The sequence below is a fragment of the Carassius auratus genome, chromosome 10 (assembly GCF_003368295.1).
Source record: "Carassius auratus strain Wakin chromosome 10, ASM336829v1, whole genome shotgun sequence".
NCBI classification, from domain to species: Eukaryota; Metazoa; Chordata; class Actinopteri; order Cypriniformes; family Cyprinidae; genus Carassius; species Carassius auratus.
The window spans coordinates 21,643,896-21,663,943 of NC_039252.1; the positions used below are offsets into that span (position 1 = coordinate 21,643,896).

At 34.3% G+C, this 20,048-nt stretch overlaps 2 protein-coding genes across 2 annotated transcripts; one reads left to right on the forward strand and one right to left on the reverse strand.

The window, feature by feature from the left end:
- Positions 1 to 1,692: 1,692 nt before the first annotated feature.
- On the reverse strand, positions 1,693 to 6,947 carry polm (polymerase (DNA directed), mu). The gene is made up of 11 exons (XM_026274461.1): positions 6,684 to 6,947; positions 6,405 to 6,582; positions 6,233 to 6,331; positions 5,982 to 6,152; positions 5,829 to 5,900; positions 5,593 to 5,713; positions 4,792 to 4,924; positions 4,203 to 4,305; positions 3,796 to 4,083; positions 2,258 to 2,341; positions 1,693 to 2,098 (listed from the first exon to the last, which is right to left on the reverse strand). The coding sequence occupies exons 1-11, from the start codon at positions 6,854 to 6,856 to the stop codon at positions 2,012 to 2,014; spliced, it is 1,509 nt and encodes a 502-aa protein (XP_026130246.1). The 5' UTR covers positions 6,857 to 6,947; the 3' UTR covers positions 1,693 to 2,011.
- A 1,357-nt stretch (positions 6,948 to 8,304) lies between these two features.
- Positions 8,305 to 19,922, forward strand: gnsb (glucosamine (N-acetyl)-6-sulfatase (Sanfilippo disease IIID), b). Its single transcript, XM_026274462.1, has 13 exons — positions 8,305 to 8,596; positions 9,729 to 9,788; positions 9,878 to 10,081; positions 11,037 to 11,102; positions 14,671 to 14,769; positions 15,981 to 16,148; positions 16,916 to 16,998; positions 17,074 to 17,192; positions 17,268 to 17,371; positions 17,455 to 17,556; positions 18,485 to 18,595; positions 18,835 to 18,942; positions 19,026 to 19,922. Exons 1-13 carry the CDS (start codon positions 8,459 to 8,461, stop codon positions 19,173 to 19,175), a joined length of 1,512 nt encoding a protein of 503 aa, XP_026130247.1. The 5' UTR covers positions 8,305 to 8,458; the 3' UTR covers positions 19,176 to 19,922.
- The last annotated feature ends 126 nt before the right edge of the window (positions 19,923 to 20,048 follow it).

Consider the following 20,048-nt stretch of genomic DNA (forward strand, 5'->3'; position numbering starts at 1 on the left):
GTTAAGAGTGTAATGTAAAGGCTGATGTGAGGTGTGAACGTAGACGGGCCCTTTGAAGTGCAAATGACATTTAGAGGTCAATTATGTTGTTAGCAGAAGGTGTCTGCCGGTTTCAAACCGCCGTAAAATACAACTTAAAGGTGGATAAAATGAGACGGTTTATTGTGCTGTCAAACCTGAAGACCCTGAAACTGGAGATAAAACATTGAAGTATTTCACACCGTCCATTAGTTTATTATAGACTTCTGTGACAGAATATCCAAACTAAAGATCATAAAATGACTAAGTACTGTTAGCACATATTGAAAATTTTTTTTGTAATGATTCAGAATACTTTAGGTACTGTGGTACCGTGATGATTTCAGATGGTAATGCAACTGAATGATTGTATTCACGAATCACATTTTAAACATACACTCTAGCCTTTTACAAAAAATATTTGTAACACATTTATAACACATTTATGTGGAGTGTTTTAAAAGAAAATACGATTTAGGTTTTTTTTGCTTTTCAAACTTACAGGTTTAATAAATCTTTACTGTGGTATTACCATAGTACCTTGTCTAAAAAAGTACTAGAATTAAAAAAGTTTCATACTTTGAAAAAAAAAAAGAGGTAACAGCAAAAGGTTTTAGAAATTGTGTTGCGTTTTTATCATTTCCATTAATCTTTGTGGTTATTTTCTAATATTTACAGTTTTTATTATTTTTATTTCAGGTTTAGTTTTAGTTATTTAAGTGCATCAAGTTAAACTTAATAAAAATTATAAATGTCTTCATTATATATATATATATAACAAGTAATACTTGGTTATTTGCTATTCATTATATTTGGTTATTTATTTCATTTTTTTTCTAATTTGCAAATTATTGATTTAAATACTCTATATGCTATCTGTGCATTTCTCCATAGTATGTAAATGCATGCACAATTAGGGATTCCTTCTATTACTGCAGTCAATTCTTTTGTAAAGGCTAGATAAACAGTGCTGCCGTTAACTTGGAAAGAAAGGAGACACACAGAGCTGAGATCATCCCTGAAAGATCTCCTGCAGAGACAGAGACATCTGTTTACATACTGGAGACAGTCTCACAACTACACCGTCATCAGCTACATTTCCTCTCAGTTTCAATCAGTATAGGTTTTACACAAATATGCATATGTATTTAATATATATATGTAATATGCATTTATTAAGGTTTCACATATAATTTTATGTAATTGTTCTTAACATCTAAAGCATTTCTGTATTTTTTTTAAATTTGCTCTTCTTTTAAGTAGGTTCTAAGTAGACTGCAATTATAGAAAGAACATGTTCTTCCCAATGCAGCACTCAAGAAGAAAGCATTTCTAATGTACAGAGAGCATGCATGGATGTGAGGTGGTTGGGAAAAGCGGGTCAACATGAACCAGGTGCACAAAAGGGACGTTAAAATAATGTCAAGCATCATCTAACCACAAATGCATCCTGCGTATATGCAACAACGTCTACATATGCATCAAATATTCTATCTCACAAAAGCTTGAGCCTCCATAACTACAAATGTCAGTGGAACATTTATATGTTGAATAACTGAGACAAGCACTCCAGTTGAAAAGACAATTAAATCCAGTGCACTAAATGGAAAACCACCTATGGTCATTTATCCAGTCAAAGATTATCAAAAGAGACTTATTGAGTTTTCTTTAAAATAATCTTTAATTACAAAATATAAAATAAGACATAAATAATTTTGCGTTCAAGTTTCAAAAAGAGACATACAAAGACTAGAAGTATACATTATTTACAAAGAAATTGCATGAAACTGCATATGCATATGGCAATTGATTTACTTATTGGAAAAGGACTGCATGGAAAACATCATATACCTGTCTATTTTCCATCGTGTCTTATAAAGGTTCACATAAAAATAAAAATAAAAAGTGATCTGATCAAAACTGGGAGCTAAAATATAAGGCTCGGCGATGGAAGCACTGGCACATCTGTAGTGAGAATCCAAAACGGACAGATTCAGGCGTTTCGCTCGGATGGAGGAATATACTCCAGACCCAGGTAGGCAAAAATCTCCTCTTCTGTCTTTGCTCTGAGATACAGATTCTGTACAGGTTTACAGAGAAAGAGATTTAAATGTTGCTATTCTAGAAAGATTTTACAATTAACCGTTTAATAATGACATAAAAACCTATATATTATATTATGGTACATATAGGCCTAATGGTGTTTTCTAAGGTATAATGTATTTCTAGTGTGGTTGACCTGTTTGTTGTCATAGAGGGCGTGGCTGCTCAAGGACATGTGCTTCTCTTGCCCCGCCCACCGTCTCAGCTCTCTCTCAAACAGCTGCAGATCAAACAGCACATCATGAGTGAAGGGACCTGACCTCAAACCACTGCTGCTGTCTGCAGTCAGCAACACTCACAGATGGCAGCACACAGGGAAATGAACACTAGACTTTCAGAAATTATAGGAAATTAATATTTCAAAATATGTATGATAAAAATATGAATCATTACAAAATATATATAAATACATATTTTTCTAATTATTGGTAAATCAATCAATTACTCACAATTGACTCAACATCTATTATATCAAAAGTTGATACAATTTTTTTTAAATTTATGGAACACACAAAGTATAAAATAAGATATTTACATAAAATCTTTAAAAATCATCATCAATAACCAGTTATCTGACTACTATGTTTATTACTAAACAAAGTACTTTACCAATAAAACTAAATGAAACAAAAATTATTAAAATAATAAAATACAACTATTTATACACACACTACTGTTCAAAGTTTGGGATCAGTAAGATCTTTTATATATTTTTTTACAGTTTTAAGTTTCTTGTGCTCATCAAGGCCATATTTATTTGATCGAAAATACAGAATTTTTATTTTATTTTGTGCAATATTATTGCAATTAAAAAAAAGTTATAAATATATTTTAAAATGTAATTTATTCCTGTGATGCAAAGCTGAATTTTCTGCATCATTACTCAAGTCTTTTGTGTCACATGATCCTTCAGAAATCTTTCTAATATACTGAATAATTATCAGTGTTGGAAAAAGTGTTCTTTTTTTTCTTTCTTTTTTGAAAGTAATGAATACTTTTATTCAGCAAGGATGTGTTAAATAGATAAAAAGTGATAATGAAGACTCATGTTGTTTTATTTTAATTTGAAATAAATGCTGTTCTTTTTTTTTACTTTTTATACATAAATGAAACATTGACAACAGGATCATGTGACACTGAAGACTGGAGGAATGATGCTGAAAGTTCAGCTTTGCATCACAGAAATAAATTACATTTTAAAGTATATTAAAACAGAAAACTAATAATATAAATTAAACTAATATCTGACAATATTTTAGATCTTTCTGTATTTTTGATTAAATAAATACAGACTCGATGAGAACAAGAAACATAAAAAATCTTACTGATCCTAAACTTTTGAAGTTGTTTCATTAAAATATTTTTGAAAACATTTATAATATTTATTTATCAATACAAAAATATTTATCAAATAACCAATGAAACTAATCAAAAGTTGAGAATCAGACATTAAGACATAATTATTCACTACAAAAAAATTTTTTGTTTTAGCATTATTTTTTCAACCAATAATCTGTAATCGGACTACTATGAAAATGACTGAATGAAGTACTTAAAAAGTGCTTCTAAAAGTGTTCATTTTAATCCAAACTAAAACCAAACACACAAAAAAAGAAAAGAAATAACAAGCAGCTCCTTCTGGATCGTGTTGAAGTGATGAATCTACACACACACCTTTGAGCCGGTCCATCCGAGAGTGGCGAAGGCAAACTGACTGTAGGGACTGACCACCAGATCGACCCGTACAGCTCTCCAGCCGGACGCTTCTGAATGATGCTCATGTGCTGCACTGACATCCTCAGCAGAAGCAGAACAATTCGATTTGCAGCTCGCAGCAGATTCCTGAAGCTTAAATATGGAAAAGCATCTCTCAAAGCGATCCATGTTACTAGACGCCCGAGCTGGACCATCCATTTTCTCCAGATAAGAGTTTCGGGTCGTCTTCTGATACAGCAGTAAACCCTGATGAAGAACACATGCTACTTTGTCATCCAACATAAATACTCACTCTAAAATGTCATCAACAACAGCCATACTGGGTTGATTTGATCATGCAAGTATTCACAGAACATCATGAGCACCTGCTCCTCCAGCCAGTTTGTGATTTTAGGCATCAGTCTTTCCTCTTTTCCTTCCTCTGGATGTGTTATGAGAAAGTCCACATCGTGTCCGACTTCCTTCCCCCTAAAATATATAGCAAATAAAGATGCATATATACAGTACATTCAACTAACTCACATATATACAGTACATTCATATAAAAATCAAGAGGGTTTGATTGTTTATATATGTTGCAAAATGTAATTCATATTATTGTCCAGCGCTGTTTAAAAAATTGGAAATGTTTACAACCTTATTTGCATACATACAGTATACTAACGATAAGCAATCTATAGTCGGTCTCAACTTCTTGAAAGTTTATATCATAACAGAATATAAACTATATTATTGTCCATGTCTAACCTGCTAAATGCAGCTTTAAAACATGAAAATGTTAAGATATTAGAAACATTAACATCAGTATTTTCTGTAAAGATTCTGTTAATCAATATGTAGAGTGAAAAGCACTATACAAATGAATTGGACTCAAGCTAAAATGCACATGAATGCTCAAAGCTGCTTTGACGCTCCAGTATTAAGGTAAGATCTGCACATCATTAGCACACAGACCTCCTGAAGCCTCCCATGAGCTGGATCTCTGCTCCGGGCAGCACAGCGTGCACAGCTTTCTCAACCACATCACTGATGACATCAGCCTCAGCCTTAGTGACGGGTTTCTGGAGGTCATCGTAATACTGGACTCCTGAGGTCAGAGGTCGTATATGTTAGGCTAACTGAGAGTTGTAACAGCACTTGCATATAATATGTTGATTCTGATTGCTTCCATTGTCCTCATTTCTAAGTCACTTTCACTATAAAAGCATCTGCTTAATTAATCAAATATATATTCAACGTTCATATATATTCAGCGTTTTTTTTTTTCTTTAAAAAATATGAAAATACTTTAGTTAATCCCATAAATCAAATCATTTAAAATATATATTCAACGTTTTTTATTTTCTTTAAAAAATATGAAAATACTTTAGTTAATCCCATAAATCAAATCATTTAAAATATATTCTCAACGTTTTTTATTTTCTTTAAAAAATATGAAAATACTTTAGTTAATCCCATAAATCAAATCATTTAAAATATATATTCAACGTTTTTTATTTTCTTTAAAAAATATGAAAATACTTTAGTTAATTCCATAAATCAAATCATTTAAAAGTTAAGAAAACACACACACATTTTTTTTACATGTATAATGTGGTGAATTGGCAGCAGCTTAACAAAGGAAAAATGTATTATGCATATACACACATACACACACACACACACACAATTCAATCATGAATCAATATATTTTTTATTTATTTATGAATGTAATTATATAACCAAATAATAAGTTGTAACAGTGAGATGCAGTACCTGCTTGCTGTTCACGGTTTAACTGTTGTCCTGTGCGAATCAAATCATCTGGAGATCGCAAACCCTCTCTAAACCAGCGATCCGCCGTCCGCACACCCACCCCGAAAATACCAGTTAGTGCCTGCAGAAAGGAAAGATGTGACTTCATAACTCACACACTGAAGCTGACTGATCAGGCATATCATTTACACTGCCTTCACAGTCCTTTAGGCAAAAACAGAATATAGTATCTTTACCTTCATGGCCTGATATTGCTCTGATTGTCTTGTTGACTCTACTTCTCTTGATGATCCATCTTCTAAAATCTCCTAAAATGTTTAAATAGAATTATCAAAAGATGCATCTATATAATATGGTTTTTTGAGAAGATCAGGGAGCTTTATTATCACCTTTATAACTCTCTGTGAGTGGTCACCCAGGCAGGGCAAACACCTGAGATCCTCCATGCTCCTCACGCGCCGGGGAAGCGCCTTTAGGACTGAAGCCGCCCGTCTGAACGCCACGCTCCGTCCTTCATTATCATTATATTCGGCATTCTGAGCCAAGATTTCAAGAGCCTCCTGCAGGTCAGAGCGTCAAACTGTTCATCAAACTGTTCAGACACATTATTCGCAGAAAAAAGAGACAATCAGTGACTCACTGTTAGAAATGAATTGTGGTGTTTTAAAGGTGTTCGTCTTTGACAGGCGTAACTTTTTATCAGCATTGCTGTGGCGTCTCCGTTGGGTTTTGGGTTAACCTGCAACACGTCTAAATACTTAACTCATCTGCTCGTTTAAAAGTACTGTGTGCATAAATGTGTACTTTAATACCTTTAATACGTGTCTGTCCTGAACTAGAACTGGATGTCCTGCCTCCATGCTCTCCGTAAACCACCTGATGTCCAACAGATTGACAGAACTGGAGGCGTCTCGTCCAGTTTGGCTGTCCAACCAAGCCTGGACTTCATCTCCACTGTTACTTTCAGACACAACATGCGTGATGGAGGAACTGTAAGAGTAAAATAGACAGGAATAGTCCAAAAGTTGCACCCCTAGAAAAAAAAAAAAAGATCTGTGGTAATATCATAGTAAAGTGCTGATGGTTCATACCTGTATGTTTCTTTAATAAGAAATCCTTTGCTCCGTCCTAGTCGTGTAAGAAATGCTCTTCTAGATGTCCCCATCTTCCTCTCCAGGATGAATATAGAAACATGGGGAAACTTACAGGTGTCATTCTCTTGGTTTACAGGGAGAGAGACTTTCCTGCGTTTTAATGGGATCATAGTCTAGTCTTCATCAGCCCATCTACCACCACAGAGTAGATGAGATCAGACCCTCTGTGCTTATTTCTGCGCTTCCACCAGACTGAAGGAAAAGGTGTCACGCGTGCGTCACAGAAATCAAAAACGTCACTTGTCACCGCTTCCGTGTCCAAACACTCGTGAAAACAATAAAAGTTGCTAATATACATTCACAATGTGATATACTACTACCAAAAAAAAAAAAAACTTAATCCGAACCTCTAACTCCATACCGAAATCCCAGATAGCCCGACAATGAAAATATAAATAAATAAATATAAAAAAATATTTTAGTTTGGGACGCTTACGTCATCACTTAACAACCAAAAAATAATTAGTCTATTTGAACTATTCACTTAGTGTTTTTTTTTAAATGAAACGGTTATAAAGAAATAAATTTTATTAGTATACATATATATTTTTTTATTAAAAGCCGTCCTGTTCGTTGCTTGGGGGGGGGGGGGGGGTAAAATGTTTTCACGTGGTATCTGTTACGCTGGTGAAGATGGACCAATCACAGTCTTTTGTGATTACTGGAAATTAATTCTAAAATCACTTATATGAATTGTTCTGGAAGAATCTAAATATATAGAAAAGTACAAGAATATCGATCAATACAATTGATCGATAAAAGTGCTGTAAACAAACGCCTTCAAAAACGTAAAGCATCTTCACATGTCTCTTTGGATTGTACCCAGGGGGATCTATTTTGGGTGATGCACGTGTTGAGAAAGTTTTGGTGCACCCATTAAGTGTTCCGAGTGGGAGCAGACATGACGTACGTCGGCTTCCACTTAAATCCCAATAGTTACATAATAGTAATAATAATAATCAATACGAAAGGGCAGGTTTTCTTGATCTTCAAATTATTTGACAATTTCAAATGCGATTATAAAACAATAATACACAATCACGTGAAAAGGGCGGGTGTGAGCATGTGACCTTGCAATAAAACGCACGTGGTCATGTTTTATAGACTTTTTTTATTTGAAAGTAATTTTGAGGTGTCATGTTTTTTTATATATTTCTCTTTATAAATTTACACTGAATTCTTATTACATACGTAAATAAACGAAAAAGCTAGAATATATATATATATATATATATATATATATATATATATATATATATATATATATATATTTAATCTTACATATCATTTGTAAACGTACATTTATCGTTTTTAAATTAAGTGCTTTATATGTATTGTGGATTTTTTTATATAAATAAATATGAAATGTAAAAAATAATAATAATAATTAATTAAAAACATTTTTAAACAACTTAAAAAACTAGAGCATGGGTTTTAAACGGACACACACATACACACACACAAACTCTAAAAAAGCGAAGGTTTTTTTTTTTTAGTTGTTGAGTTGTAACTTCACTATGAACTGTGACTTTATGTGAACGCATCAGCTGTTAGATCAGGTTGCAGTCATATGACACACTGAGTGTCTCACTTCCTCAAACTCTCTCAGTTCATCCCACTGTGTGTGCTGCTGTTCGCCTCTCATAACCCTCGTCTGCTGGACAGCTTTTCTTCAGGTAGACAGGTCGCAGGTTTGGTCTGCTTCGGTCCTCATGGCGAGCGCGCGCGTGCTGTCCACCTGTCTCTTTGTCGCGCTTCTCACCTGCACGCTCAGGTGTTCACACTGCGTCAAACTGAGCAACATCATCCTCATTCTCACCGACGACCAGGATGTGGAGATGGGGGGAATGGTAAGTGAACAAAATTAGACTTCAAATGCTTTTTAAAAAAGTTGTCGTGCACCATGACAGTATCACTTCTTCACAAAGTATTGTGGTGGTGTCTCTTGCTGGTAACAGTGGTTAGATGATAGTAATTCTATATATTAATTTAATTTTAATCTCTCTCTCTCTCTCTCTCTCTCTCTCTCTCTCTCTCTCTCTCTCTCTCTCTCTCTCTCTCTCTCTATATATATATATATATATATATATATATATATATGTATGTGTATATATATATATGTATGTGTATATATACACACACACACACTCTCTCTCTCTCTCTCTATTAATGTATATACATATGTGAAGGCTATTGTATAATTTTTTTATTTAAATTGTGACATTTTGAAATGAATGCATTTTCAAATCATGAAAAACTAGCACTTTCAATTTCACAATTCTTATTCTGATACTGAAAAAATTTATTGAATTATTTAAAATATGTTTATTTAAATGCAGCAGTTTTTATACATTGTAGCATTTGTACTAGGCAATTTTTCATAGATTTTTCTGCATGTATATACAAGTTATTCCATAGGAAAATTGAGTAGAAATGTAGTGGGTTCGATTCCCAGGGAACAAATATCAGGTAAAAAATGTTAGCCTTAATGCACTGTAAGTCGCTTTAAAAGAGTCTGCCAAATGCATAAAACATTTTTTTTTATTTAATTTAGTATTTGTGTTTTTTTTTTTTTTTTGCTATTTTAGGATTTTACATTGACATTTTTTTCACAAAAATGTATCACATTTATTAACAGATGTATGCACAGATAATCCAAAAATATTAAATTGTTAAATGTATATCAAAATGCTTTATTTAAATTTAAATGTATACATTGTAGCATTTATTGTACTATTGCTGACTGAAAAATTTTTTTATGTACTTAAGCATCATGTAAATAGCTTTGTGACTATAAAACTACTAGGTTAAACCAGTGCCATATTGAAGTCATATTGAAGCTGCTGTTTTAATATTTAAGTCCAGGAACAAGTCAGTCGGCTAAAATTAGAGCGTGAAATCATACATCCTGTTGACACTTTGTTACAGATGATGCATCCTATTGACACTATAGGCATCTCATAGAATCTTTATTATTCACAGACTCCCATGAAGAAGACCAAAGCACTGATCGGTGATGCTGGTGTGACTTTCTCCAATGCTGTGAGTGCTTAGTCATGATCCAAATAATTATTATTATTTTTTTTTTATGGATCTGATATCACAAGTTTCTCTTTTCCTGTTGTGTTTAGTTCACTGCCACCCCTCTGTGCTGTCCCAGTCGCAGCAGCATCCTCACTGGTAAATATCCACACAATCATATGGTCCGAAATAACTCCATCTCTGGCAACTGTAGCAGCACAACATGGCAGAAAGAGGCCGAGCCCTTCGCCTTTCCAGTTTACCTCAATAAACTGCGCTACCAGACCTTCTACGGCGGGAAATACTTGAATCAGGTCAGCTTTTGTCCCATTTGGTGCTCTATACACTATCACTTGCCTATTTGCATGGTGCTCATTCTTTGAAATTTGCCTACAATGATATCAGAAGCTCCGCACAACGTGTTTAAATATTTGCAATCTTTCAAATATTTAAAGTGTTCCAAGCCAGAAACATTCTGAAATACTTCTAATGTTTGTGTTCGTTTTCAGTTATTTACCCTCAAATTCAAGAAAGCTATTAGAGCAAATCAAATCATTTAATAAAATATTTACAAACATATTTTATTTAAATTATTTATATTAGGCAAATATTTAAAATAATATTTTGTAAAAAAAAATGTGTTTCATATTAAGTAAACAATATTTGTATTTAATCTTTTTGCATTATATATATATATATATATATATATATATATATATATATATATATATATATGTATATGTAATGACAGGAGGTTAAGATAATGTGCTTAACTGTTATAAAAAATAATGGTGCAATGGTGCAAAATCTTAAGTACTTTACAACAACATGTCCAAGTCACATTTCATTACAAATGTTATAAAAAAATAGCCTCTTTTTAGCATTGTTTTATTCTGTAATGTGACTTTATTGACTTTGATTATTAAGATCTTTTAACCACACATTATGATTATTCTGAAATAAATACTAAAATACAAAATTTATTTCAGTCAGCAGTAGTAGAACCATTGTTATGTAAAAAAAAAAATATACACACATACACACATATAACAGTTTAATATAATTAAAATATTAAATATTGATAATGATAATTGGGAAATTAAATGTACTTTTTATTCATAAAAAAATATATAATTTCTTAATTTTCTGAAACCTACAAAAATTATTTTCTCAGAGATGAAATATGACTGGCATGTTCTTGATTTGTTTCATGAGATTCTTCCAGTTGCTTTTCCCTCAGCTTACATAAATGCCTCTCTGTGTCCTCAGTATGGAAGTAAAGACGCAGGCGGTGTGGGTCATGTGCCTCCTGGCTGGGACCAATGGCACGCACTGGTAAGTCATGAACAGACTAGATGCATCATTCAAAGACTACTTCCCTTTGACATTCAAATCAGCGGGAAAAATGCTGGATGTTTTTTTTTCTTTTTTCTTTTTTTTTTACGATTCAAATCATTGCAAAACAACTTTACAGAAAATTAAGTTTCTAAAATATTTAGTAGTAGCTTATTAGTGGTGACTGTCAATTTATGTGCATATGGCAGAAATTTTCTGAAATCTGCAAATATTATATGATGCAAAATTTGGTAGGGCTGTAGGTTGTTTCAGGGTCTTCTGAGGAGTTTGCATAATCTCTTCTCAGGTGTTCTGGATCCAGACTAGAGCTTGCGTAAATCCTAGTTATGCAAAATAGAAAAACATTTTTTTTGTTTGACCAGATATAACTGCAGTCCAAAATTATGAGATGCATCATTCGAATGCTTGGCGAAAGAGATGTGTTTTTAATCTAGATTTAAACAGAAAGAGTGTGTCTGAACCCCGAGCATTATCAGGAAGGCTATTCCCGAGTTTGGGAGCCAAATGCAAAACAGCTCTACCTCCTTTAGTGGACTTTGCTATCCTAGGAACTACCAAAAGTCCAGCGTTTTGTGACCTTAGGGAGCATGGATGTATTGTAGCGTGCTATAAGGCTAGTTAGGTACGCAGGAGCTAAACCATTTAGGGCCTTATAGCTAATTAATAATATTTTGTAACTGATATGGAACATAATAGGTAGCCAGTGCAGAGACTGTATAATTGGGGTAATATGATCATATTTTCTTGACCTGGTAAGGACTCTAGCCTCTGCATTTTGGACTACCTGTAGCTTGTTTATTGACGAAGCAGGACAACCACCTAGAAGTGTGTTACAATAGTCCAGTCTAGAGGTCATGAATGCATGAACTAGCTTTTCTGCATCAGAAACAGGTAACACGTTTCGTAGCTTGGAAATGTTTCTAAGATGGAAGTATACTGTTTTTGTTACATGGGAAATATGGTTTTCAAAAGACAAGTTGCTGTCTAATATAACGCCTAGATTTTTGACTGTAGAGGAAGTAACAGTACATCCGTATAGTAGCAAACTGTTGTCTACGAGATTCTGTCTCCTGTTTTTTTTTTTTTTGGTCCAATTAGTAATATCTCTGTCTTATCCGAATTTAATAGGAGAAAATTATTGGTTATCCAATCTTTAAAATTTTTAACACACTCTGTTAGCTCAGATAATTTTGAAGTTTCATCTGGTCTCGTTGAGATATATAGTTGAGTATCAGTATAACAGTAGAGCCTAATCCCGTATTTTCTAATAATATTACCAAGGGGCAACATGTACATTGAAAATAGCAGAGGACCTAGGACGGATCCCTGTGGCACTCCATATTTTACTGATGATAAATAAGATGACTCCCCATTTAAATAAACAAAGTTGTAGCGATCGGACAGGTACGATGTAAACCATCGTAGAACCTGCCCTTAAATACCTGTATAGTTTTGTAATCGATCTATGAGTATGTCATCCATGGTGTCAAATGCAGCGCTAAGATCAAACAAAAGTAGCAGTAAGATGCAGCCTTGATCTGACTCAAGAAGTTAGTCTTTTGTAATTTTAACAAGTGCAGTTTCTGTGCTATGGTGTTGCCTGAAACCTGACTGAAATTCTTCATACAGATTATTTTTTTGCAGGAAGGAACACAATTGTGCAGACACAATTTTTTCAAAAATGTAAGACATAAATGGAAGATTTATCTTTGTGTGCAATGGATGAAACTGAAGTATTAGACGCTGTAGAATTTACATTTGTTATTGCATTGCATTTCTGATGTTACATATTTTATCAGTGTAGAAACTCATCATTTTAAAAGTCATTGCTATAAAACGTTGGTGGAATATTTGAATCAGCTGGCATCTGGTTATTTGTCAATCTAGCCACTGTGCTAAATACAAACCTTGGATTGTTTTGGTTATTTTCAATGAGTTTGTGTATATGCTCGGCCTTGGCAGTTTTTAGAGCCTGTCTATAGCTGGACAAACTTTTTTACCACGCAATTCTAAAAACCTCCAAGTTGGTTTTTCCCCATTTGCGCTCGAGACTATGAGTTACTTTCTTGAGAGAGTGGGTATTTCTGTTATTTGATGTGGGCAACAGCTTCTAATGTATTAGAGAAGAAGTGCCCATGTTGCCAGTCATTTGTCTAGTTGGTGTGTATTTTTGGGTACACAGAGCAGTTGAGATAAATCAGGCAGGTTATTTGCGAAACTGTCTTTGGGGGCTGGAACAATAGTTCTGCCCAGACGGTAACGCTGAGACATATAGTTAATATCAGTGATACGCAGCATGCACGATACAAGGAAATGGTCTGTAACATCATCACTTTGAGGTACGATATCTATCTGACAATGTAACATTAAGTAGAAGTATTTCCAATGAGTAAAACCTGCATCCTGTTTTCTGGGTAACATTGAGAATATCACTACATATTGTTGGAACACCCCCGCCACGACCAGTCTGACGGGGCTCATGCTTATAACAGTAGTTTGGTGGAGTAGACTCATTTAGACCAATATAATCATTTGGTTTTAGCCAGGTTTCAGTCATGCAGAGTAAATCAAAACCATTATCTGTGATCATTTCATTTATAATAACTGCTTTGGGTATGAGTGTGTGGCGAGTGGGTCGGGGCCGAGAGGCGTGGGAACGAGGAGTGAGGCCAGGTGTAGTGATTGGAGATGAGCTACACCTGCGCCCCACCGCCAGTATCGAGTCCCACGTAGGAGATGGAAGGATATAAAACTGGAGCGACTATAGTGAAGGACGAGAGAGGACCAGGCCTGGACAATATTTTATGTGTTTGCTTTTTATTTGTGCGCGTCAGTCGCCGTGAGGGGCTGACGCGCTGTTTTGTTTATTTTGAATATTCAAATTATGTTTTGATTGTGCGCCGGTTCCCGCCTCCTTCTTCCCGATGAGTATGGAGTTTTTATCGTTACAGAGTGATCTAACGTTTATGAGCCCAAACTCAAAACATTGTTTTGTTTATTTATTTTACATTTTTCTTGTTTAATCACGATAAGATTTTCTGTAGATCCTACATAAAATGGATATTTTTACCTCACTATTCGGGGAACAGACACAGTCTTAATAGATTGGACAAGTGCAAGTACTTTTATCATTTAAGTGGGTGGAACAAAAGCCATCATAGTAGTATTTGAGAATTGGCTTAGTAGTCATATTGAGCGAAGTGTCCGTCCTTGTCCAACAGGAGTTCTGCTCCAACTCTGCTGGGGTACAGACCATCAGTGTGGAAAAAAGCCTAGGATACTCCCACAAAAGATTCCTATTATTAAAAGGGAAACTGCAATATGTGCTGCAATATGTTCAATACTTCCCTTATCCGACAGTGTCAGTCACCTATAGACAAGCATTCATGGTCATGTGATGCGTTCTCAATTACAACATGCCCTGCAAAAGCAGATCTGGTTTTTATCCAGAAACCATTTAGTTTCCCTTTTACTGATGATTTAACAGCAAATCTTTCTTTTTGTTGGTTGATCGAACAGTCTTTTGGTTTTATTTGTGTCTCCACAGGTGGGAAACTCTAAATATTACAATTACACGCTGTCTTTGAATGGAAAAGAGGAAAAACATGGAGACAACTATGAAAAGGACTATCTCACAGATCTGGTTGTAAGTTTTAAGTGTAGAATCATTTATTAAAACAGGACCTGTAACCAATTTTACTTCCATAATGTGATGTACTTCTGGGTTAAGCAGGGTATTCAATGAGAAATAAAATAGACTTCCTTTATTTGTTATTTTATTTATATATAAATAATTTGTAATATATATTTATGTATATATTAATATATTATACATTTGTTTTATTCTAGTTATTTATATCTTGTTATTTTATTTAGAATTTGGAGACAGGCTTTTAACAGGCAATATGTTCATGACAAGTTTCAAAGACAATCTTTTGAATTTTAATAAGTTCCCATAAAAAATAGTTCACAATAAGACTAGGAATGTGTATTAGCAAAGTAAACCGAGTCATTTGATGACTCATGTCACATTAAATCAAACATTAATTTTTAGAGCTGTAAACAGCAGTTTTTGCAGCTGTTTACTTCCTGCTAAATGTGACACCCAGTGAATTGCTTCATCACCTGCTAAACTTGTTTTACAATGGAAATGCATCGGTTAACACAATGTGGTTACCAAATAATTTTGCCATTGGCTGTTTTAGAACAGGAGTGAAAAGCTGTTTGCCTTATGACTAACTGAGAAGCCACATGGTTTCATTCTGTGTAACTTTGAATGCACCTTCAAGTCATGTGACTTCTGTGGGCTGCATGACTGGACTGCTGGATACGGCCTGCTACATTATTTTATTGCTTATCTTACACTAAAACCTGGGCTGATATCTTGCTGTCACTCACTATTACTCTGTTATTATTTAACTAAGGGCAGATAGCCCGGCTACTAGTCCTAAATTAAACTCCAATTACAATAGTGGTTTTCCACAGTCAGGGGATGTGTGCAACAGTGTTATTTAACTATCATTGAGAAACTATTATAGATTTTTGGGGGGGGATTATTATTATTATTTTTTAATGTCTATAGTTTTTATTAATTTCATTTAAGTTTTTTTTAGGTAATATCAGGTTACACTAAATGAAAATGAAACATTCGAGATTTTGAACCTTGTGGCATCTGCAGAAAACAAAAGAAAAATCTACTTATTTGAGCAGTGTTTTTCAGTTCTTAGTATATATGGTATTAAAATGGGATCCAATAACAAGCTGCATGACATACCAGACAATCCAGTTTGTTTGCATGAATATATCTCACATGAAAGTTGGTTGTTTATATCTGAATCAAATGTATGTTGATTGTAGTTGAACCGCTCGCTGCATTTCCTGGAGGAGCGGAGCCCCAATCACCCGTTCTTCATGATGTTGTCCCCACCGTCTCCTCATTCGCCGTGGACGGCCGCCCCTCAGTATCAGCAGTCCTTCAGCGATGTCAAAGCACCTCGAGATGGCAGCTTCAACATGCCTGGAAAGGTTCAGCTCTCAGTTTCATCCATAATGACATCTGACAGATTATGAGCAAGTACTGCAACTGTAAACCATGAATTTGGTTGGATTTAACTAGATCGGCTTTACACAACAGTTTATGCTTCAAGAAACCAAATCTTATGTAATGTCCAAAAAAATTGGATGTAAAATACAATTCTAATAATATTTATTGAAACATTGTAAATAATTTGTATATAATTAAATATAAGTCTCTGGAATTTTATTAAAGACTTAATTCAAAATGTAAAAAACAAATATCATTGATGTTGGCTGTTGTATTTCATTTATAAAATAGAGCAAAAAGCATGTTTTCTTTTTATTCATGTTTTTTTTTTTTTCAAATATATTCTTGGATTTACCAGTCAGTGAGTTTTAAGAAATTACAAAGATAAAAAAAAAAAACTTATAAATATAGTATATGTGTGTGTGTTTGCTATATATGTTGTCAAATCTTTCAACAATAAATACCATAATAATATTTATGGTTTTAATTAATTAGTTTACCAATTGAATTTCATAATATTATGCATTAATTATATATTTAAAAATTGATAATAGTATGCATTAAATACAATTTAATGATGAATGTTATTTTCACCAAAATAGATGTTTCAGTATATATTTTATTATTTGCATATATGTTGCCTGTTTAATTTTTGCATGTTAATTTTGCTGAATTATATTGTGATGCAATTAAAGAATTTTCTAACCTCAGCATGACCATAATATGCTGTTTTTGTTTTGTTTTTTAGGACAAACATTGGTTATTACGGCAACCTGCGAATCCAATGCCAAACAGCTCCATTGAGTACCTCGACAACGCTTACCGTAGGAGGTATGCAAATATAGATTCATACAACATTCTGTCAACTAAATCTTTCTACTGAGATATGTTTAACATCTCTGATAGGTGGCAGACGCTTCTGTCGGTGGACGATATGGTGGAGCAGCTGATCAAGAAACTGGATTCAATAAAGGAGTTGAGCAACACATACATCTTCTACACGTCTGATCACGGCTATCACACCGGTACGTCCTCAGTCTCCACTGTTTTATTGTCCTGTTGTCATTTGACTTTGACATATATTTTAAAATCCATTTTAGGCCAGTTCTCATTGCCAATTGACAAGAGACAGCTGTACGAGTTTGATATCCGCATCCCTCTTTTAGTTCGGGGTCCAGGAATTAAACCCAAACAAGTACTTCAGGTTAGATTAAAGAATTACAGGTTTTATGAACAGTGTGTATATATTATTATACTGTGTGTAAAAATTGTTGAACTGTCCACTAGTCTCCAGTGCTGAATATAGATCTTTCTATGACTATCCTGGACATCGCAGGAGTAAACCTCTCCACCGTCAACATGGACGGACAGTCTTTCCTTCCACAGATGGTGAGTGATTTTCACTTTCTGTTTCGGTACATGTGTATTTATGTTCTTATTTGCATATGTTTTTTTTACTGTAAATTTATATGCGATTTCACTTGGGTTTATGCAATTTTACCCACAAAATATATATCTAAATGTAGCATTATATCATACACACATTTTTTCTGGTGAAAGAAATCAATACTTTTATTTATGAAGGATGCATTAAATTGATGAAAAGTCACAGTAAAGATGTTTATAATGTAAACAAATAAATACTGTTCTTTCTACTCACTCAAAAAATGTATCAAAAATATTATGCATCTCAGCTGTTACTGATAAGAATAAGAATAAATGTTTCTTAAGCAAGAAAATCAGCATATCCGAATGATTTCTGAAGGATCATGTGACACTGAAGACTGGAGTGATGATGCCTGGAAATTCAGCTTTATATCACCGGAATAAATTACATTTTAAAATATATGACAGTTATTTTAAATTGTAATAATATTAATGTTTGTACAAAATTTAAATTGTAATAATATTAATGTTTGTACAGTATTTCTGATCAAATAAATGCAGTCAACCCTTAAACAGTAGTGTAGGTTTCTCACAAAACCTGTCAGAAGCACTTCCACATCATATTTCCAGACTGAAAATATTTTCTATAAAAGAAAAAAATGAAGTATGTTTAGGATCATTGAGATTTTATGCATTGCTAAAAAATTAAGCACGTTTGCCTCAAATCGCATTACTTGAAAGCAACTATACATACTAATATAGTAATATTTTCTGGATCTAGTGTTTATGCAAATTGTTATGAACAATTGTATCCGAACAATACCGGTGTCATAGCTTTTTTTGCATTCCATGAATGAGAATTCTCACAATGGGGATTGTCTAATAATGTCACAAAGAAAAAGTCTTCTCAGTGTTTAACGTTCTCATGTAGGCACCATCGTTGCGTAACGGCACTGAACGGCCCTTCTTCCTGGTTGAGTACACCGGTGAGGGACATTCCTCTACAGATCCCAGCTGCCCTAAACTCGGCCCTGGACTCGCTGTAAGTGCTTCAGGAATCACATACTACACTCTTAAAAACAAAGCTTCTTTATGAGCCCCATGAGCAACCTTTAAAATCAATGGAACTTTGCTATTGCACAAAAGATCCTTTATAATGGAAAAATGTTCCTAACACTATTGTTCTTTGTAGAAGCAAAAACGGTTGCATTTAGAAAGCATTTATTAATCAACCTCTCCTGATTTCTTCTTATACAAAGTGACATTTTCTGTTTCTTCTAGGAATGCTTCCCGGACTGCGTATGCGAAGACGCCTTCAACAACACATACGCCTGCGTCAGAAGTCTGAAGGATGCAAACCTGCAGTACTGTGAGTTTGCAGACAACGAGGTGAGCACATGTCAGACAGGTGGGCCATTGTGGACCCAACTTTAAGCAGAACCTCACTGAATTTCCCCTGTGATCTCCTGCAGTCATTCGTAGAGATGTACAACCTAACGTCGGATCCCCATCAGCTGGAGAACATTGTGAAGAAGGTCGATCCTGCTCTTCTGCAGATCATGAACCAAAGGCTGATCAAGCTGGAGTCCTGCACGGGTGACAGCTGTCGAAACGTCAAATAAAACCATGCCAGAGGGCGGGCCGGACCCCAGCCCTGCTCTGAAAGCCCATCTCTAGCAGCCAACGCTAAGTTGGGTGATGTGAAGTCACATTTCACAAATCTCTCCTTAAATTCTTAAAGAGACAGTTCATGTCCTGTCAGTATTTACTCAGCCCTTACTTTCTTCTTATTACCATACAATGAAAGTGGATGGATTTGCATTTGGTGCAAGAAAGAAAGTAATGCAAGTTCACATGAGTAAATATTTACACAAATGTAATATTTGCCATGAACTCTCCCTTTAATTGTGATCTGGGAAGTCACATGCACTTGTATCTACAGTGTGATTCTAGTTCAAATGCTGTCATACAGCTACACGAACAGTTTCTAAAGGGCTTGAACCAGTTCAGCTGGAGGATAACTCATCGTCAGCCTTGGCTTCTTCTTTTTTTTTTTCAGCACTTTTATGATAAATGAATGTTTAAACCAAATCTGGTCGTGTTTGGCTAAATATACTTCTATCAAAACATTCATCTTTTGCATTTTAAGAGTTGTTTTTTTCCTTTTCTGTTTGACCTTTATACATGGTTGTCTTATTTTGATTTATTGATACTGTGAATTAAGCCTTATATGTATCCATAATTGAAAACGCTCATGTGCCACAGTGGAAATCCTGTTCTGATTTTGCTATTTTAAAATGATAAAGGGAAAGGGCTGATATATGAGGAGATTTCACCCACTTTGATTTTAGCCTAAAATGTGATTGTGCCTTTTTGCACTAAAGCAGTGTTTGTGCCTTTGTATGATACAAATGTTGAATAATTTTGAATAATTAATAAATTTATGAAAATAAATAAGACTTTGCAGTGTCCAATTGATGCAAATAGTTTCCCTT